Source organism: Pan troglodytes, chromosome 9, assembly GCF_028858775.2.
Source record: "Pan troglodytes isolate AG18354 chromosome 9, NHGRI_mPanTro3-v2.0_pri, whole genome shotgun sequence".
Classification (NCBI taxonomy): domain Eukaryota; kingdom Metazoa; phylum Chordata; class Mammalia; order Primates; family Hominidae; genus Pan; species Pan troglodytes.
Genome location: NC_072407.2, coordinates 109998232 through 110021422, shown reverse-complemented (window position 1 = coordinate 110021422; position 23191 = coordinate 109998232). Strand labels below are relative to the sequence as shown.

The window sequence follows — 23191 nt, the reverse complement described above, 5'->3', positions numbered from 1 at the left end:
GGGGGTTGAAAGATGACTTTGTACTTTGCAGCTATTGCATCTAGATGTATAATCAAAACTGACATAATATGTAATATGCTGCTAGTCATTTCATAAATGCTAGAGGGATTGTCCCAATCAGGAAGAGTTAGTGAGACAAAATTTCTTGCTTTTTTCTGCTGAAGGGACTGGAATTTAAACTCTCTGAGTATTGGGAACAGAATAAATCTCCACAATGGATGATATTTACTATGACTTTTTTAACTGCTGATGACCCTGGAAAAAGAGAGACAACATGAAAACAAACGAAATCTCCAGATGGAAGAAATACACTTTTGGAATTTTAAATGCAGTTTTTCATTGCTATTGAATTCTTGTGAAATTAGATGTCTGACCCTTAAAAGCTGATGATTTTCCAGCCTGATGTGCATATTTTTGAGCAGATCAAGTTGGATCCTAAGACAAGGTAAAAAGGACTTAGGACAGTCTCGCTGATCACTCGGACTTGAAATATGACTGCGAGCCTGCAGTATCTTGGCTTTACTGCTGCCAAAGACAAGACACTAACTGTTTTGGAATCCTGAAATCACAGATCTCAATTACCTGGATCTGACGCTAGGCTGAAACCTGACACTCTGCTACTGGGCTATTTCAACCTCAACACAAGCTGTGCTGAACCAAAAGCAGGCATATACTCAATAAACAGGACTTTGCCTCAATTTTTTTTTTTTTTTTTTTGAGACAAGGTCTTGCTCTGTCACCCAGCCTGGAGTGTAGTGGCACAGTCACGGCTTGCTGCAGCCTCAATGGAGCAAGCAATCTGCTTGAGGGCTCAAGCAATCCTCCCACCTCAGCTCCCAATTAGATGGGACTACAGGCATGTGCCACCACACCCAGATAATTTTTTTTTTTTTTTAAGAGACAGGGTGTCACACTATGTTGCCCAGGCTGGTCTTGAACTCCTGGGCTCAAGCGATCACCCTGTCTTGGCCTCCCAAAGTTCTGGGATTACAGGCATAAGCCACTTTGTCTGGCCGTCAAAGATTACTGAATATTTAAAAGATATCCTCCTGTGGAGCCAGAAACTATGAAAACATAATGGATTCTGGCTGGACCACCTCAAACACTCACAGATAACCAAAGAAAAAGGCTTATTCTCTGATGGGACTATCCAAAATCAAGCTGCTGATTGGTCTTATGTATCTGATATGGAGATTAACAGTATTCCCAACTGGTGGTTCCTACCAAAAGCTGTAGTTGGGAGGGGGCACATCACAAAGAGTGTAGCCCCTTCGCCCACTTCTTACAGATTAGATTTTGACCCCTTCTTGAGATGTCTCACTGCTACTGACTTGTGTTTGCCTTTCTGGATTGGTTACAGTTTGCAACAACAGATTTAATATCCTGACTCTAGTTCTCTCTTTCCTGTCACCCCTCCTGGTACACACACACCTCAGTAAGTCAGTCTGGTTATTAAACGCAGCTGTCCCCAGAAAGGAACTGATGTTTTCTAGGCTACCCACTAGATAAATGATCAGGACAAAAGGGGTGGGAGATAACATAAGCCCATTTTGAAAAGTTTTAAAAATTCAAGATTTCATCCTGACCAATTCCTAAATATAGTATGTCTTTCTAATTAAGTTGTATAAAAATGTTTTTTAGTGAAAAAGACTTTTGTCCCTCATGCAGGTCTGGATGATTGAGAAGACATGAAATTTTCATTACTGAAAGGGATACACTGATTTTATTAGGAAGAAAAAACAAAACACAGCAGCTAGGAAGAGACAGCGGAGGAGGAGGACATTAATGATTTTTGCTTTTCACAACTAGTCCTGAAAGCTTTCCCCCTTTTCCTAAAGGAAATCTCTCAGGGTTCCCTTTCCAAGCTGCCATGAGTCCTTTTAATTCAACCTGACTGCTGAACTTACAATCATACCTAACAGCACCAACTACCAGCACCCCTGAGACTGCATCCCCTAGAAATGCCTGCTTGTAAGATTAGCCTTTGGCTGGCATCTGAGAACTTGAATGGTCAACAGTTTCCTACACTTTCCTGAAATAACAGTGGCTCACTGTACCTAAACTGTTTATATAAACAATATGGTTTACACTGATTTTGGTACATGTTGAGAGAGACTGCCTATGTGACCAGCCCCCACAAAAACCCTGAGTACTGAGTCTCCAATAAGCTTCTCTGGTAGACAACATATCACACGCTGTCAATCATTGCTGGAAAAATTAAGTGTGTCCTGTGTGACTCCCCTGGGAAAGGACTCTTCTTGGAAGCTTGTGCTTGTTTTTTCCTGCACTTCACCCCATGTACCTTTTCCCTTTGCTGATTTTGCTTTGGATCCTTTCACTGTAATGACTCATATCTGTGAGTATGATTGTATGTTCAGTCCTGTGAGCCCCCTAGCAAATCATCACACCTGGGAGAGGTCTTGGAGACCCTCAATATAACTAGTAATACTTTTTAATAGGTAAACAGATAAACTTAGAGTTACACATTCCATTTGGGTATGGAAAGACATCACCAAAATTTCCTTTATGCTAGCAAACAGAATTAGTGGGGTACTTACGAAAACAGATCAAACCACTGCTGTTTTGTAACAGATTCCTGGCGTAAAAGCTTCAAAACAATCGGGCGCATAAAATCCCATTTGTCTTCAAACTGAAGAGAACCTTTATTCTTGAAAAAAAAAAAAAAAAGATAAAAGGGAGTTTAATTTAAATGCAGTTAAATAAAAAGTATCCTGTAATTTTTATGAGACAGCTAGAGAAATGAAGGGCTCAAATTTAAATGAACCAGTTTTCCATAATGGAATCCCTACAGGCTTAATCCGTTATTGAGGAATCACAGGAAGACAATCATAAAAGAGTAAAATTAATTGTACAAATGTGTTTAGTGAAGAATTTGGCCTTGTCCAAGGAGACAGTCTGGTCTTTCTTCTTGGCTTCTAGTAGATAATCTCTGGACACTTAGAAAGTTACGTCTAAAAAGTATGTCTTTGGGAGGCCTTGGGTCATACTGGATTGGCTAATAATGCAATTCAGGGAGGGGACTGTCCACACCTATATAATCCTAGGTAGAGGCTCACCAACTGAGAAGACGAACAATATAACTTGAGATACGGGTTTGGGGTCACAGGGGGTCACTCAACACGGAGACTGAAATCCCTGTGAGCAAGTAATCAATCACACCTATGTGAATAAGCTCCACCAAAACTCAACAGTAAAGGTTGGGTGAGCTTCCCTATTTGATGGTACTCGTGCATACTGTCATACATTGATGCCGGGAGAGAAATGTGTCCTGACCACATGGGGAGAGGGCAAGATAAGCTCGCATTTGGAACTCTCCTAAACTTAGCCCTATGAGTCTCTTCCTTTGGCTGATTTTATCTGAATCCTTTCCCTATAACAAATCATAACTATGGGTACAACAGCTTTCACTAAATGCTATGAGCCTTTCTAATGAATTATCAAACCTGAGAGTGGTTTTGGGAATCCCCCAAGCTTACAGTTGGTGTCAGAAGTGAGAATAGTCTTATGTGGAGACTGTACCATCTAATTTTGTAGTTGTCCTAAACTCACAAAAAGTATATTGGAAATCTATATAAACTCTGAAAACTGAGGAGAAAAAAAAAACAGAAAAATACTCATCTCCTTTTATAATGCTAACAAAAAACCCTGACACTGAACTGCTGAGAAAAGCATAAGAAATGGAAACTCCAGGCCAATCTTACCAGAGAACAAAGATGCAAAAATCTAAATAAATATTATCAAATCAAACAAGTGTCATATCAAAACAATCAGACCTCATAATCATACAGTTTATCTCTGGAATGTAAAAGTAGTGCAATATTAGGAAAAATAATAATCAATTACATTGCCAAAAACAAAGAGAGAGAGAGAGACCCCATATGTGTTAGTCATTAGTACTCCTTTTCAAGTTAAATGTGACCATGTGATTTGTTTTTTGTTTGTTTTTAAGACAGGGTCTTGCTCTGTCACCCAGGCTGGAGGGCAGTGGAGTGATCATAGCTAACTGTAGCCTTGACCCCCTGGGCTCAAGCAATTCTCCTGCCTGATCCTCCCAAGTAGCTGGGACTACACGTGCGCATCACCATGCCCAGCTAATTGTTGTATTTTTTTGTAGAGATGGGGTCTTGTTATATTTCCCAGGCTGGTCTTGAACTCCTGGGCTCAACTGATGCACTCACCTGAGTCTCCCAAAATGCTGAGGTTATAGGAGTAAGCCACTGAACTAGGACCATCTGGTTTGTTTTGGCCAATACATTTCAACAAAAGTCACGATTTTCTTTAACTTTTAAGTTTGGGGTACATGTGTAGGATGTGCAGGTTTGTTACAAAGGTAAACTTGTGTCATGGGGATTTGTTGTACAGATTATTTCATTATCCAGGATTAAGCAATTAGTTATTTTTCCTGATCCTCTCCCTCCTCCCACCCTTCACCCTCTGGTAGGCCCCAGTGTGTGTTGTTCCCCTTTATGTGTTCATGTGTTCTCATCATTTAGCTCCCACGTATAAGTGAGAACATGCAGTATTTGGTTTTCTGTTCCTGCATTAGTTTGCTAAGGAAAATGGCCTCCAGCTCCATCCATGTCCCTGCAAAGGACATGATCTTGTTCTTTTTTATGGCTGCATAGTATTCCATGGTGTATAGGTACCACATTTTCTTTATCCAGTCTATCATTGATGGGCATTGGGGGTGATTTCATGTCTTTGTTAGAGTGAATAGTGCTGTGATGAACATATGTGTGCATGTGTCTTTATACGACAGCACTGTAGTAACCAAAAAACATCATGGTACTGATATAAGAACATATACAAAGACCAATGGAACAGAATAGAGCCCAGAAATAAGACCACACACCTACAACTATCTGATCTTCAACAAACCTGACAAAAGCAAAAGAGAAAGGACTCCCTGTTCAATAAATGGTGCTGGGATAACTGGCTAGCCATATGCAGAAAAGTAAAACCAGACCCCTTTCTTATACCATATGCAAAAATTAACTCAAGATGGATTAAAGACTTAAATGTAAAACCTAACTTTCTAGTACACCAGCACCAAACACCCTATGAAACTCATGATTTTTTTTTTTTTTTGAGACAGAGTCTCGTTCTGTTGCCCAGGCTGGAGTGCAGTGGCATAATCTTGGCTCACTATAGCCTCTACCTCCCAGGGTCAGGTGATTTTCATGCCTCAGCCTCCGAGCAGCTGAGATTAGACACGCACCACCACACCTGGCTAATTTTTGTATTTTTAGTAGAGACGGGGTTTCGCCATGTTGCCCAGGCTGGTCTCGAACTCCTGGATTCATATGATCCACCCTCCTCAGCCTTCCAAAGTGCTAGAATTACAGGCATGAGCCACCAGGCCCAGACTCATGATTATTTTTCAGTTATACAAATCTATTGATATTGCTCAGGTTAAGAACCTGAGATGCATACAGTGATTGTATGGAATATGCAAACTCCCTGAAATTATAACACTGAAACAGTTTGTCAACATATGATCTGACAACAACCTACGTGAAAATCATCTGAGGTGGTGATTACACACATACAGATTCCTAAAACCTACCTCAGGCCTACTGGATCAGAATCTCTTGAAGTTAGTCCACAATCTGCATGTTTATCAAATTCATGATAAAATTACATAAAAATAATGTTAGATGGTCTATGACCCAAACTAGGTTAAGAACCACAAATTAACATCATACTCTTATAAATCCTGCTTATATTCACGAACATAGTTCATCCTAAAAGTTAATATACTGTCTTGCTCCAGATGCCTGCTTCTATCACACTGTATTCTTTTTTCTTTTTGTTTTTGAGACAGAGTTTCGCTCTTGTTGCCCAAGCTGGAGCGCGGTGGCACGATCTCAGCTCACCGCAACCTCCGCCTCCCGGGTTCAAGCGATTCTCCTGCCTCAGCTTCCCGAGTAACTGGGATTAAAGGCATGCGCCACCAAGCCTGGCTAATTTTGTATTTTTTGTAGAGACGGGGTTTCTCTGTGTTCATCAGGCTGGTCTCAAACTCCCGACCTCAGGTGATCCGCCCACGTCAGCCTCCCAAAGTGCTAGGATTACAGGCGTGAGCCACCGCACCCAGCCACTGTATTCTTATCATAAGGACCCATGGGAGATATCCACTAAAAACTTAGTACTGGGATTAGCTACGCTTCTCTCCTGAACAACTAGTTTCTTTTTACCTTATGGACTTAAATGAATCACCTAAGTAACTTCGCACTCCTCTTAGTGTTGGCTACTGGGAAATTCAGAGTCAGAATTGTGATGCTGTGGCATATACTTTGTATAATAACTTTATGCCTGGCCTCACATTACTTTTTCTACTGTTTATTATTTTCCTGTAACTCTCATTTTCTTCTTTTATTCTTCCCTATGAGGAAGAGATGTGCAAATAAACAAATATGAAAGAACCATAGAAAGAACACTTTTCTTGACTGATATGGAAAAAAAGAATACCTTCTTAATAAGAGGATACTTTCTAATTTCAAAAGTCTATTTCCACAAGCACTTTTGGTAATTTATAAAATTAAATATAGTGTAAGTCCTGCAATTAAAAATAAAAGGTGCAGAGTACCAGAGTAGACAGGTACTGGAGATAAATTAAACACTGGTTAGGCTCTGAAATCTCCTAATAGACATTGTTAAGTACCAGGAAACATATTTTTGCTCTCCTTTTTGATGGAACACATAATAAACACTTTTCCCTAATACTCAATTTTAAAAGGAATTTAATAATTAAATGTTTTCTATTAAACTTTTATAATAGATTCCAAAAATGATGCTCAAGTAGTTCCTTGACCTATTCTCTATTAAACTGAAGAGCATATCATTAAATCATAACTAAGTGGCAGGACACCAAATCCACTATCTACAAAACAGAATGCCTTATTAATAAGAAAAAGAATCTTCAGACTATGAACCTTGATTTATGTACGTTTTCACTGACTGACTGAAGGCTGCCTCATCTCTATTAACTTGCTACAAAGTCTCTTGAATTCTTTCATTACTATTCAGAATAGCAAATAAGCTGGACTCAACAGTTGCTAGTAGGTCTACAATTCTCTCATTCACTGGCTCTTCAGAGAACTTCAACATTTGCCATACTCCTGCCCCTCTATCCTTCACTCCTTACAGCACAACTAATCCCTTCACAGGCACTCTTCTTCTCACACAAATGGGCCGTGGGGAAGCCAACAGGGAGTTGACAATGGGGGAATACCTGGAAAAAGGGTATTCTAGGCAGAGAAAGCAGCCAATGCAAAGAACATAAGATAGAAACATGCTTAATGTATTCAAGGTAGAGCAAAGTAAACAAAGTGGAGAGAGCAGATAAGGTCATAGAAGTAACTTAGCTTACTGGATCTTACTGAGCTGGATCTTGTAGGACCCTGAAGGCCATTATAAAGACTTTGGTTTCTACTATAAGTGAGATGAAGAGCCATTAAAAGATTCTGAGCAAGAAGTGTCATAATCTTTTTTTTTTGAGATGGAGTCTTACTCTACTGCCCAGGCTGGAGTACAATGGGGCGATCTCGGCTCACTGCAACCTCTGCCTCCTGGGTTCAAGCAATTCTCCTGCCCTAGCTGGGATTACAGGTGTGCACCACCACGCTCAGCTAATTTTTGTATTTTAGTAGAGACGGGGTTTCACCATGTCGGCCAGGCTGGTCTCTAACTCGTGACCTTGTGATCCGCCCGCTTCGGCCTCCCAAAGTGCTGTGATTACAGGTGTGATCCACCGCACCTGGCCTGAAGTGTCATAATCTTATTTACATTTTAAAATCTCCCTCATTGCTATGTTGAGAATACATTATAAGGGGCAAGGGTTAAAACTGGGTGTAGGATTAGGAAGCACTGATGGTGACTTGGACTGAGGTGATAGCAATGGAGGTAGGAGGTATGAGAAGTGGTTCAATTTTAGATGCCCAAAAGGTGGTACTAATAGGACTTCCTAACAGTAAGCATCTGAGATATGAGAAAATGGGAGTAAAGCATGACTTTAAGGCTTTTGTCCAGTAAGTGTGGCACTACCATCAACTAGAATAAAAGAAGATTTGACAGGCTTATTAAGGAAAGCTTGTGAGACTGGTTTTAGATGTATTACATTTAACATATCTATTATACATTCATATGAAAATGTTGAATAGGCAGTCCAATATGGAAATCTAGAATTTAAAAGGCCTATCAGAAAATAAAAACTTGAAGTCATCAGAATACAAATGGGTTTTAAAACCTGTTATTGGATGAGATCACTGTGAGAGAAGTGATAAATAAAGATGGAGACCCAAGCCTGAGGTTTTAGATATCCAACATTAAGAGGCGGAGAGAGGAGTAAGAACTAGCAAAGGAGACAAAAAGAGCAACCAGAGCACAGGTGGCAAGAAAACCAAGAGTATGGTATTCTGGACAAAAAGTAAATAAAGTGTGTCAGAAAGACAGAATAATCAATTTTAAGAATTTCTCCTGACAGATCAGGTAAGATAACCACTGAAACAGCAATATGGAAGTTACTGAAACTTTGCCCACAGAAGTTTTTGCAGAGTAGTAAGGACAAAAACCAGATTAGAGTGGAATGAAGAGTGGAATTAAGAGAAACGAGGAGCCAGGCGCAATAGTTCATGCTTGTAATCCCAACACTGGGAGGCTGAGGCAGGCGGGTCACTTGAGCCCAAGAGTTCGAGACCAGCCTGGGCAACGTGGAAAAAGCCTGTCTCTACTAAAAATACAAAAAATTTGGCTGGGCACAGTGGCTCGCACCTGTAATCCCAGCACTTTGGGAGGCCGGGGTGGGTGGATGACTTGACGTCAGGAGTTCGAGACCAGCCTGACCTACATGGTGAAACCCTGTCTCTACCGAAAATACAAAAATCAGCTGGGTGTGGTGGTAGGCCCCAGTAATCCCAGCTACTCAGGAGGCTGAGGCGGGAGAATTGCTTGAACCTGGGAGGCGGAGTTTGCAGTGAGCCAAGATTGTGCCACTGCACTCCAGCCTGGACAGCAGGGGGAGACTGTCTCAAAGAAAAAAAAAAAAAATTAGCTGGGCATGGTGGCGCCTATAATCCCAGCTACTAAGGCCTGGAGGCGGAGGTTGCAGTGAGCCATGATGGCACCACTGCACTCCAGCCTAGGCGACAGCGACAGTGAGACCCTATCTCAAAAAATAAATAAGTAAATAAAAACAAAAATAAATAAGAAGAAAACTAGAAAGAGTACAGACAACGCTTCACAATTTTTCCTGTATAAGAGAGTAAAGAAATGGCATGGTAATTGATAGGGTGAGAGGAAGTGAAAAAATAGTAATTTTTTTTTTTTTTTGAGACGGAGTCTCACTCTGTCTTTCAGGCTGGAGTGCAGTGGCATGATCTCTGCTCACTGCAACCTCCGCCTCCCAAGTTCAAGTGGTTTTCCTGCCTCAGCCTCCCGAGTAGCTGGGAATACAGGTGCCCGCCACCATGCCCAGCCAATTTTTCTATTTTTAGTAGAGATGGGGTTTCGCCACATTGGCCAGGGTGGTCTCGAACTCCTGACCTCGTGATCCGCCCACCTCAGCCTCCCAAAGTGCTGGGATTACAAACGTGAGCCACTGCGCCTGGCCAAAATAATAATTTTTTAAAGCTAGGATACAGTATGATTGTATGCTGACAGGAACATTCCAGGATATGAAATGTTGATGATGTGGGGAAAGGGAGAGAAACTGCTAGTGAATTTAAATTGCACTGGATAGGCAAGAGGGAATGGGATCTAGCGCATATGTGGAGGAAGTGACTACAGGCTAAGAGGAGAAGGCAAAAGAATGTACATGTAGGTGCTGGTACAAGGATAGATGTCGTATGACTCTGAGAAGTTCATATTTTATTGCTTTAATTTCCCAGTGATGTGGAAATAAGGACAATGTCTGAGAAGATGGGGGAGGAAATGCTAGAATGTTGACAGAAAAGATGTGAAAAATACATCTAGGAAAGTGGAAGAATAAGTGACTCTGGAAATGCAGTATGACTGGCCTCATTGTGGTCATGGATTTAAGGTGCAAATAGCACGGTTGTGTCTTTTTCTCGAGTGACATTCAGCTGCACAGGTACTGGCACTGAAAAGTGAAGAGACAGATTTAACCAGGGTTGTACACTTTTCCCAAGCAGAACAAGACAGGGGCAAGGAAGCAAAAAGTGTATTGAAGGGAACAACTATAATGATTGAGAAGAGAATTTATGTTGGGTAAGGCGGAGAAAATGGACTTCAAGGTGAAAAGAGAAAGAGACTTCTGCTTCCCATCATGACAGAATAACAGGAACCAGATTTTCCCTCCTGCCTAAACAAACTAGAAAACCAAAAGCAGTGCAGGACAGCGCTTCCTGAGAAAAGAAAAACAAATGAGGTGAGCGCTACAAATGTCCAAACATACTGCCTAGAGAGTGTCTCCAGGCCTCATCACAAGGAGGGGAAACCCAAACAGCCGCTAGGGGTTTCACTACGTTTAAGAGGCAGAGCTCAGAGTTTGAAAAGGCTGAGGTGACTAGAATTTGTGGCATCAAGGGAGCTCTGGATATCTATACAGAAGGTCCCTGAGGCCTGTGGCTGAGTACTAACCTGTACCTGGGTGTGAGAAAACTGTAAGAGACTGGGGAAAGAACCATTAGGAAGGAATGGGAATGGGCAGAACAATCAGCAGAGCGCACACAGGGCCAGAAACAGTTAGTGTTGCTACCAGCCAGAGTGGAAACACCCTTTAAAGTGCCAGGCATTGGGTAGAGTCCACAGAAAGTTATTGAGTCTATAGTGGAGCCAAAGTAGCCCTACCCCGAGTGATATGCTGGACACACTCTAACGAAACTTAAAGGTAAGCTTCAAAAGGATCAAACTGATTCCAAGTTACCTAACTGCATCACAGCCAAATCCAAAACTATTTAGAGAAAATTTTTAAAATCAAGCCCCTAAAACATATACTCACAATGTCTGACATCCAGTTAAAAACTACCAAGCATGCAAAGAAACAGGAAAATATAAACTATCACCAAGACAAAAAAAATCATCAAAAGAAGCTGACCCAGAAATGACACAGGTGTTACATTCAGTAAACAAGGACATTAAGTCAGCTACTATACATATTCTATATGACCAAAAAGGTATGGGATGGCATGAACATCATAGAAATATTTTTTAAATGAGTATCAGTAAGCTGTGGAACATCAAATGACCTAACCTACACATAATTGGAATCTTGATGTAAGGGTGTAGAGAGTATTTGAAGAAAAATGCAAAAATGTTTTCTAATTTGATAAAAACTATAAACCACAGATATAAGACATTAAACAATGAGGTAGCAGAGTCACTGAACTGAAGGCTTTAGTAGTGGAGGTGGACTGTTGGAATAAAAGCACTAGAGAGAGTCAGAAAGACAGGGTGGTAACAGGTAATCAAGTAGGATGCTTGAAATTGAGATTATGGAAGGATGGAATTTAGCAAAAATTTCTCATTTCTATTGTCTTTGTTTAATCATTCTACTCCAAGATTTTCTACTATTTTTTTTTATTGCAAATATATGGCATTTCACTAATTGGGGATTATAAAGGCCAACAAATTTTGTACATGTAGTATCTGTTGTACAAAAGACTTCTTTTGATTTTCCTTACATTTCCACGAATGGTTTGAATATCTGACATCTGTAAATAAATTTTAGTTCAGCATTTGTATCTTCTATTAACTTCACTATAATCTTCAGCGTAGATGTGTAAATCACTGCATCACTGTGATTATTTTACTTTATAATATCTGACTGTTACATGTTAGGTGCTGTACTGTTCCAAACAGTTTACAAGTATGAATTAATCTTCACAACTATCCTATGTGTTCAGTGATATTATTCCTTTATTATTATTATTATTATTTTTTGAGACAGGATTTTGCTCTGTTGCCTAGGCAAGAGTGCAGTGGCATAATCATAGCTCACTGCATGTTCAAACTCTTGGCCTCAAGTGATCAAGTGGCCCTCCTGCCTCAGCCTCCCAAACTGCTAGGATTACAGGCATGATCACTGTGCCTGGCCTATTCCCATTTTATGCACACTGTACAACCTGAGATTAAGTTAGATTATTTGTCAAAAATTATAGGCAATAAGTGGCAGGGCAGGAAATCAAATCCAAGCAGTTTAGCTCTGTTAAAGCCACATTCTTAATTAACTACTCTCTGGTCCTTTCCTGGATAAGGAATGAATGGGCTTCTAATCAATGGGCCAGATCCAGCCCTTGGTTTAATTTCATCAGGCTTATAGAGTAAACTGCAAAGATCTATGATTATAAAAATTTAGTGACAATTATCTAGAAACCATACGGCGGAAACATCACTACATAAAAGACATTTCTTTTCAAACATGGTGGAGGAGGAGGAAGAGGACACTGTTTTCCAAGAAGTTAAATATCTCTTTCCACTGAAATAAAAAATTTCATACCACACTCTGTTTAAACTTTTAGGTTCCTTTTATAAAGGAAAAAAATTTCAAACAAATTCTAGCAATACTTGTATTTTTTGAAACCCAAACAAATAATTTTAAGGAAAAAACAAGAATAATAAAACTGATAGAAGAGTTTAAACTTATTTTGGGGAGCTTGTCATTTATTACATTTATTCATTGAACAAACATCTGAGACTCTACTGTGCATTGGGGCACATAAATGAAAAGTCCTCAAGCAATTCACATTCTAGTATAGTGTTCCTTAAACTGTAGTACATGGACTCCCGAAGGGTCCCAGGATATATTCTTTGTTTTTTTTCTTTTTTCAAACACCAACTTCAACCAGACACCCAGGATACATTCTTAAGACTCAATCTATAAAAGGAATTTTAAAATTTTGTTTTCGTTTTTAAAAATCTAACAAAATATTAATACAAGTAGAAATCTGAACTACTCATATGACCTTAAAACCAAGCATTAACCATAAAGGGAAAAAAATTTATAAATTGCGCTATATTAAAATTAACTTTAGCCATTAAAAGACACCATTCAGGGAGTGAAAAGGCAGCCCACAGAGTGGAGAAGATACTGCGTTTTTTTTGTTTGTTTTGTTTTTGATACAGAGTTTTGTTTGTTGCCCAGGCTGGAGTGCAATGGCAAGATCGTGGCTCACTACAACCTCTGCCTCCCTGGTTCAAGTGATTCTCATTCTCCTGCCTCAGCCTCCCAGGTAGCTGGGATTACAGGCATGTGCCACCATGCCCGGCTAATTTTTTTAGTAGAGGTGGGGTTTCACCATGTTGGTTAGGCTGGTCTCGAACTCCTGATCTCAGGTGATCCACCTGCCTTGGCCTCCCAAAGTGCTAGGATTACAGGCGTGAGCCACCACGCTGGGCCAGGAAAGGATATTTCTAATATGTATATCCAAGAAAGGCTCTCATCCAGAATATGTAAAGAACTAAAAAATCCATAAGAAAAGCAAAACAACTCAATTTTATAACTGACTTTTTTTTAGAGATGGGGTCTTGCTGTCACCTAGGCTGGAATGCAGTGGTACCATCACTGCTCACTGTAGTCTTGAACCACCGGCTCAGAGAAAGTTAAAAAATTTATATCTCAAAAGCACACAGCTAAGGCTTCAAGCCTAAATACTGTACCATCATTTGCCCAGACCAAGGAGGGAGGGTGGATTACAGAAGAATAACTTAATTTTTAAAAATGTGTTTGGGTCCTGTGTTAATTGGCTTAGGAAAAAGAAAATGTGTTTGGGCTGGGGGTAAGTGTTATCAGCCAGAAATATAAGATGTTATATAGATCTTTCTAGAACATATCACTGCTTTAAAAAAATGCATATCCCCCACTGAAATTTAGGAGTGCATTTTCAAGCAATTAGCGTATCTGTAACAACCCCACTTTACTAGGTCATGAGTAAAAGAGCAGATATATAATGGTGTAGAAATACAGTATTTGGTATCATGTTAAAAAATAAAAATGTTTAAACACAAGAATGTAAACAAAAATAGAAAAATCCACTGGCTTGCAAAATGATTCAATAGAATCATTTTTAAATAATTCACTTACTTTACAACAAAATAATACAAATGTTGACCTACTGGTTCGCCCCGAAAACACCCAGAAATCCCTACATAACGCCTGGGACAAAACATACCACATCAAATTATAGAAACAATATTATGGCAATATTTTAATGATGTCAAATGTTGCATTTAAAAGAAAACAGAGAGGGCTCATGCCTATAATTCCAGCACTTTGGGAGACCAAGGTGGGAGGATCACTTGAGGCTAGGATTTCAAGACCAGCCTGGGCATCAAAGAAAGACCCCATCTCTAAGAATGGATGGATCGATGGATAGATAGGTAGATAGATACAGATAGATAGATGGGCATGGTGGGGCACACTTGCAGTCCTAGCTACTCCAGAGGCTGAGGCGGGACAACTGCTTGGGCCCAGGAGTTCGAGGCTGCAGTGAGCTATGATCATGCCACTGCATTCCAGCCTGAGGAACAAAGTGAGACCCTGTCTCTGAAAAATAAATAAATAAACTGGGCGGTGTGGCTCATGCCTATAATCCCATTACTGTGGGAGGTCAAGGCAGGACAATCACTTGAGGCCACGAGTTTAAAACCAGCCTGGGCAACATGGTGAGACCCCATCTCTACAAAAACAAAATAAAATAAAATAATAAAAAATAAAATATTAACTGGGTGTGGTGGCGCACACCAGTAGTCCCAACAGCTACTCCAGAGGTTGAGGCAAGAGCACTGCTTAAGCTCAGGAATTCAAGGCTGCAGTGACCTATGATCACCCCACTGCACTCCATTCTGAGTGACAGAGTAAGACCCTGTCTCTAAAATATGAATAAAATTTAAAAATAATACAAGGAAACAAAGAATTTGTTATTATTGCTGTATATCTTGCTATATCTTGCTTAGGACAAAGGTGTAAGAAAAGCTAAGATGAAAAGACAAGCTGAAGGAAGAGCAAGAAATAATGGCATCCATAGAATTAATGGCAATTTTTTTATCACCTTACTTTTACACGCCCATAACATTTTGAACACCACGCAACCAGTTTAGTTGTTTTAAGATTTGTGAAGTTCCCGCCATACTGATTGTGGATTAGAGCCATGTGTCACTTAATGACATTCTGAGAAATGCATCGTTAAGCAATTTCATCGTTGTGTGAAAATAACAGCATGTACTTACACAAATCTAATGGTAGAGACTACTTACTATACACTTAGGCTAAATGGTATAGTCTATTATCCTAGGCTACCAACCTATATAGCATGTAACTGTACTGAAGCTGGAGGCAATTAGGACAAAGTGGTAAGAATTTGTGTATCTAAACATAGAAAAGGTACAGTAAAAATACAGTATGAAAGATAAAAAATGGTAGACCTAAATTGGGCACTCACCATGAATGGAGCCTGCAGGACTGGAAGATGCTCTAGGTGAGTCAGTGAGTGAGTAGTGAGTCAATGTGAAGGTCTAGGACATTACTGTACACTTTATAAACACTTAGGCTATGCTAAATTATACAAAAATATTTTTCTTCAATAATAAATTAATATAAGCTCATTGTAACTTTTTTACTTTAAAAACCTTTCCTCTTTTTGGGAAACTTTTTGACTTTTTTGTAAATAACACTTATCGTGAAACACAAACACAAGGCCAGGCACAGTGGCTCACGCCTCTAATCCTAGCCCTCTGGGAGGCTGAGGTGCAAAGATCACTTGAGCTCAGGAGTTTGAGACCAGCCTGGGCAACATGGTGAGACCCTGTCTCTATTTTAAACAAAAAACAAACAAACAAAAATCACAAACACATTCAGCTGCACAAACATATTTACTTTCTTTATATCCTTAATTCTATAAACTATTCTATTAAAAAAAGGTTTTTTATTTTCAATCTTTTTCATTAAAAACTAAGACACACATACACACTAGCCTAGGCCTCCACAGGGTCAGGATCATCATCACTGTCTTCAACCTTCACGTCTTGTCCCACTGGAAAGTCTTCGGGAACGCTAACCTGAATGGGGCTGTCATCTCCTATGGTAACAACGCCTTCTTCTGGAATGCCTCCTAAAGGACCTGACTGAGGCTATTTTACAGTTAACTTTTAAATTTATTAGAGGGTACACACACTAAAAAAAAATAACAAGTATATAACAGTAAATGTACTGCTACAGTTTGGATGTTTGTCCACCAAGCCTCATGTTGAAATTTGATCCCCAATGTTGTAAGTGGGCCTAATGAAAAGTGTTGGGTCATGGTGGTGGATCCCTCATGTACAGATGAATGCCAGTGGGGGTGGAGGCAGGGTGGTGAGCAGTGAGTGAGTTCTCACTGTTAGTTCCCTGAGAGTTGGTTGTTAAAAAGAGCCTGGTACCTCTCCCCACTCTCTTGCTTCCTTTCTTGCCGTGTGATCTCTACACACACAGGATCCCTTTCACCTTCTGCCATGAGTAGAGGCAGGCTGAGGACCTCACCAGCCTACAGAACTGTGGGCCAAATAAACCTTTTCTTTATAAATTACCCAGTCTCAGGTATTCCTTTATAGCAACACAAATGGACTAAGATATACATAAACCAGTAACACAGTCACTTATTATTATTAGGATAATAATTGTATTATCCTATTATCCAAGGATTATGTACTGTATACAATTATATGTGCTAGACTTTTATAAGAGTGGCAGCACAATAGTTTTATGTACACCAGCATCGCCACAGACACGAGTGATGTGTTATTGCACTACTACGTTACAAGGGCTACAATAAACATTGCCAGACAATAGGAATTTTTTAGCTCCCATTATAATCCTATAAGACCACCATTATACATGTGATCCGTTGTTGACCAAAACATCAATATGCAGTAAATGACTGTATATCCAATTAATGGCACTCTAATAACTTTACCAAAGGAACTCAGTTGTCGTATTTTAGATAATTCATGTGAATTATGAGGTTAGTTATTTGAATGTGTGGGTTCCCTTACTGTTTATGAAGCCACTATTGCTCCCAGTTATGTGATTTTAAAACCCCATTTGCCAATCCCCACTAACCAAAAGAATCAAACTACTGTACAGTTGTCCCTTGGTATCTGTGGGGAAATGATTCCAGGATCCCACCCCTCCCCACCCCCACCCCCACCCATCGGGATACCAAAACCCATACATGTTCAAGTCCCTGATAGAAAATGGCATAGCATTTGCTTATTACCCATGCACATCCTCCCATACACTCTAAACCATCTCTAAATTACTTATAATACCTACTATAATGTAAATGCTAACAGCTGCTATACTGTACTGTTCAGGGAATCATAAGAAAAAAAGGTCTGTACATATTCAATACAGACGCAATTTTTTTCTGAGGTTTTTTTTGAGATTACTGCTATTTATAGATATAGAAACTGAGGCACAGAGATGTTAAGTAACTTGCCCAATACCACACAGCTAGCAAATGGCAGAACCTGGAGGCCAACCCAAGCAGTGTGGCTGCAGAGGCTGAGCTCATAACCACTGTTACATTGCAAGTACACTACTTGCATCTATAAGGGATTCATAAAATCTTTCTTATCTCAACAAAAGTGAGGTGGCTTAATAAAAATAAATGTGTGCGGGTGCCATATTAAGTGCATATATGTGATGTTTCTCTTTTTTTTTTTTTTTTTTTAAGACACAGTCTCACTCTGTCACCCAGGCTGGAGTGCAATGGCGTGATCTCGGCTCCCTGCAACCTCTGCCTCGTGGGTTCAAGTGATTCTCCTGCCTCAGCCTCCTGAGTAGCTGGAACTACTGGCATGTGCCACCACACTTAGCTAATTTTTGTATTTTTTTTTTAGTAGAGATGGGGTTTCACCATGTTGGCCAGGATGGTCTTGAACTCCTGACCTCACATGATCCGCCTGCCTCAGCCTCCCAAAGTGCTGGGATTATAGGCATGTGCCATCACCCCCAGCCTTTTCTGAATATTTTTAATCTTTGGTTGGTTGAATCCACAGACATGGAACTCATGAATACCGAGGGCTGATTGTATATATTTGAATACCAGTAATTCTTACTACTGCAATTCTATGTTCCAGCCACAGCAACCTTTTAAAGGTGTTCCTCAAACAGGCCAAGCTCATCACTGCACCTCAAGACCTTTGCCTTAGAATGCAGATCATTCAGGTCTCAGCTCCAATGCCACCTCAGAGAGGCCTCCCAAACCAACCTAAGAAAAATGCCCTTCCTCCATTCCTCTCTGCACATCCAGAGACAAAGTCTTGAGATGGTACAAGAGACACTCTGATTGGCTATGAGACTGAAATTTTAATTTGGAATAACCAGACTTTTAAGAAAAGCCCAGGAAAGCTATAGGATCTGGCTGAAATGTCAACATGAGGAAGAAAAAGAACATTTAACAAAAAATAGTCAAAAGCAGTTTTTTGGGGAAAAATTATTTTCTGTTGTAAATAAGTGAGTAAAATAGTGGCTCCACCTTCCGAACACTTTTTTTTTTTTTGAGACAGGGTCTCACTCTGTCGTCCAGGCTAGAGTGCAGCAGCATAAACATTGCTCACTGCAGCCTTGATCTGTGCTCAAGCAATCCTCCTGCCTCAGCCTCCCATGTAGCTGAGATTACAGGCATGCACTAACATGCCTGGATAATTCTTAAATTTTTTGTAGAGATGAGGTCTTACTATGTTGCCCAGACTGGTCTTGAATTCCTGGGCTCAAGCGATCTTCCCACCTGGGCTTCTCAAAGTGCTGCAATTACAGGCGTGAGCCTCCGCATCCGGCCTTGAACATTCTTATCATGTTGTTTTCGCTACCGCCCTAATTACCAGTAAAAACTATGCAAGTGTATTTTTTATGTCTTTAGTGTCAGTATTCATCCATCAGGATATAAGCCCCAAAGTCTAAGAACTTTGTCATATTCACTATTGTATCACTGATACTTTTTTTTTTTTTTTTTTTTGAGACAGGGTCTTGCTTTGTCGCCCAGTCTGGAGTGCAGTAGTGCGATCTCAATTCACTGCAGCCTCAACCTCCTGGGCTCAAGCAAGCGTCCCAACTCAGCTTCCTGAGTAGCTAGAACTAAAACCGTACACCACCACCCCCAGGTATTTATTTTTTATTTTTTGTAGAGACGAGTTTCACCATGCTGTTCAGGGTGGGCTAAAATTCCTGGGCTCAGGTAATCCACCCACCTCAATCTCCCAAAGTGCTTGGATTACAGGTGTGAGCCACTGTGCCTAGCCTGAAATTTAAAATGGTATCCAGTACAGCATAAATGCTCAGATTTTTATGGAATGAACAAACCACAGTTACACAGATCAATTACCTTTGATATTATTTGTATGTACTCCATGGATTTGACCAATGTTTTCTAATTTTTATTTTTGTAGAGGTGGTAGGTCTTGCTATGCTGCCCGATCTAGTCTCCAACTCCTGGCCTCAAATGATCCTCCTGCCTCTGCTTTCCAAAGTGTTGGGCATGAGCCACTGCATCCAGCCTCTGACCAAAGTTTTAACCTGAGCTGTATCCTGCTTTTTGTTTGTTTGTTTTTTTGTTTGTTTTTGTACAAATGGGGTTGCCCAGGCTGGTATCAAACTCCTGGCCTCAAGCAACACTCTCACCTTGGCCTCCCAAATCACTGGGATTACAGGTGTGAGTTACTGCACCCAGCCCTGCTTTCCTTACAGAGCATATGAGGCATCTATTTCCTCCACCTACTAACCAAGGCAGGAGGCAAATGGCTCTTAATGACAACTGGGTTCACCAGGACATTAGGCAAAATATTTATTAAGAGAAACCTCAGGTAGGGGTGGTAGCTCACGCCAGTAATCCCAGCACTTTGGAAGGACAGGGCAGATTGCTTGAGCCCAGGAATTCCAGACTAGCCTGGACAACATGGCAAAACCCTGTCTCTAAACATTTTTTTAAATGAGCTGGACATGCTGGTGTTGCACCTGTGGGAGGATGAGGTGGGAGGATTACCTGAGCCTGAGGAGGTCAAGGCTGTAGGGAGCTGTGACTGCGCCACTGTACTCCAGACTGGGGGACAGAGTGAGACCCTATCTCAACAGAAAAGAAAAGAAAAGAAAAGAAAAGAAAAACCTCTCTGGCTGACTAGCTCTTTTGCTCATTCCTGTAATCCCAGCACTTTGGGAGGCCTACGCAGGAAGATCACTGGAGCTCAGGAGTGGAGACCAGTCTGGGCAATATGGTGAGATCCCATCTCTATAAAAAATTAGCCAGACCTAGGGTGGTATGTGCCTGTAGTCTCAGCCACTCAGGAGGCTAAAGTGGGAGGATCGCTTGATCCTGGGAGATCAAGACTGAAGTGAGCCATGATCATGCCACTGCACTGCAGCTTGTGTGAGAGTGAGACCTCCTCTCAAAACAAACAAAAACAAAAAACCTCTCTTTTTACTAGAAAGATGCCTAGTATCCTCTTTCTACCTTCCAGCAGTCTAAAATTCCCCTCCTCTAATCTACTGAAAAATGACTGATCAAAATTTATCCTGAGCTGCCACTTCCTTTTAGAAGTTTTAATTAACATACATCACCTCCAGATTATGGTAATTGTTCAATCATTTATTTTCATAGAACATGAAAGATTCTACCATTTACATGTATCACAAAGTTTTACAGTTACTGATTAGTCCACTATTCCCTCTCCCATTCCTACCCATGACCAACACAGACACCCTTGAAATTTGTTTCCTCCCTAGGCTGTGTCGAATGCAACCATCTCTCTAGGACAGTATACTGAAGGAGGGGAAGGCCGCTCTAAGGCCCATGTCCCTCTTAGATATACGTTTCAAGAGGGCAATTTCTATCAACCCAATGAAAAATTGACAAGTTCTTAATAAGGTTCTCATTTATGTTTAACTAGACATATTAAAAAGAATTCTCTGGTTATGTACCTTAACCACATTCACCGATGATATTCAAATCTTCGTATCACATCCATATTCCTTGCCAAGCATGATCCTGACTCTGTGCTTTCACACTGGCTGTTCCCTCTACAAGGAACTCTTCTAAATATGTACATGACTTGCTCCCTTGCTTCATTCTGGTTTTACCTCAACTATTATCTCCTCAGAGGCATTCCCTCACTATCTTATCAAAAATAAGCCAGCTGTGATGGCTCATGCCTGTAATCCCAGCACTTTGGGAGGCTGAGGTAGGAGGATCACTTAAGGTCAGGAGTTCAACACTAGCCTGGCCAACATGGTGAAACCCCATCTCTACTAAAAATGCAAAAATCAGCCAAGCATGGTGGTGGTCACCGGTAATCCCAACTACTCGGGAGGCTGAGGAAGGAGAATTGCTTGAACCCAGGAGGTGGAGGTTGCAGTGAGCCAAGATCGTGCCACTGCACTCCAGCCTGGGCAAGACAGTGAGACCCCGTCTCAAAAATAAAAATAATAATAATAATAAGAGCACCGAGCACTCTCTCTTTTACCCTGGTTGTTTTTATTCATAGTACCTATCACAACTTGACTTACAGTATGTATTTAACTGTTTATGTTTATTGTCTCTCTTCCCAACAAAAATGTAAATTATACAAGGGCAGGAGCTGTCTGCCTAGTTCATCATTATCTAGTTAGAATTAGGAAATACTAAATTCTCGTTCAATGAATAAATGTATTTCGCATAGACTTAATTACTCCTGCTATGGTTACGGTTTCAATGAACAAGATGTCACTGGCACAAATGCCCCTCATCCATGGCCAATCTCACAAGCAGATTATAAATATACAGAAAATATAATAACTTTTATGTGTAAAAGCCAAAAATAGATTGAGGGCTTGAGAGTATCTCTGCCCACATATTTTTCAAATATTCCTCAGTAACTATAGAACTTTATTTCAAACCCCTTGCCTAGCACTGAAGGCCCTTTGTAATCTGACCCGACTTCCCTTTCACTCCTATCCCTCTTGTTGTTTCCCTGTATTCTGGGTTTCTATGCTGCAACAATCCCAAGGAACACTATTCATATAGAATATCTAACACAGCATGCAGCCCTGCTTACACTGCAGCCACACTGATCTAGCCTAGATTCCTACCAAATTTTCTCCTAATTACCAATACAAAAAGCTTACCCATTATTCAAAATCCAGCTCCAACACTTTCTCCATAAAATTTTCACTGATCATCCCACCAGAAATTATTTCCTCAGTCTGTGAGGGAGCATAGAGCAGTTGGTAACACATCTGAAACTTTTGCCTTATAATAAATCATTAGTACCTTTTACTCTCCTTTAGCATACGGTAAATTCCCAAAGAGCATGGACATTGTTCTACATATCTTTGCATTCTCCATGGTACCTTGCATATGGGTGTCAATAAAGTTATTTTAATAATGAATAACTTTTACAGGCACTTTTTATTGTTGTTGTTTTATAGAGACAGGGTCTTGCTACATTGCCCAGGTTGGCCTCAGGTAATCCTCTCACCTCATCCTCCCAAAGTGCTGGGATTACAGGCATGAGCCACCATGCCCGGCCTCTATAGACACTCTGAATCACTGCTTTACATTTCCATTTTCTTTCCTCTTAAAGGATAAAAAAAAGTCCACTGAGAAAAGTAGTATGAATCATATTTCAGTTTAAAGTTTGATTTATCTTGTGGTTCGGTTATATACTACTGCCTTCTTGTGCCTCCATCTCACTAGGTCCAATCAGAAGGAGAGAGAATGAGAGTTAAGAGTTAGTTATTAGGGAGAAGATGACCTCTGGCATGCTAGTGAGCCAACAAGTAACCAGCTAGGTAGGGGTGTGTACGCACACATGTATGAGAGAGAGAGAGAAGAGACAGAGAGAGAGAATACTAGTTATCAGGAGAAGACCCAGCTGGAAAGATCTCAAATAATTTGAATCATCAAAGGTATCTGAACAGGAAAGTGATATGGTGAGAACTGCATTTTGATCTAGAGCTCAGATCAGAGCTAAGAGATAAAAATAGTGAAATCATGGGAGTTAAGACTGTCCCAGAAAAAAATATACAAAGATAGAAAAGGGCTGAAGATAAAATCCTGAGAAATAATTCTACTGGGGACAGGGGAGGGAAGTCAGTGAAAAACAAACGTGATTTGAGAGAGAGAAGACCAAGGAGGGAATGTCATAAAAACCAAAAGAGAAGCAGAGGAAATGAGCAATAATACCAGAAAAGAGGATAAATATT

The 23191-nt window shown here is 40.4% G+C and overlaps 1 protein-coding gene across 1 annotated transcript in view; it reads right to left on the bottom strand.

Moving 5' to 3' along the window:
* The window catches only part of CUL5 (cullin 5), a 96563-nt gene that overhangs the window by 68828 nt on the left and 4544 nt on the right, over nt 1–23191 (bottom strand). The window contains 1 exon segment of the mRNA XM_522173.9: nt 2559–2668. Within this exon segment, the coding sequence (XP_522173.3) occupies nt 2559–2668 (110 nt within the window).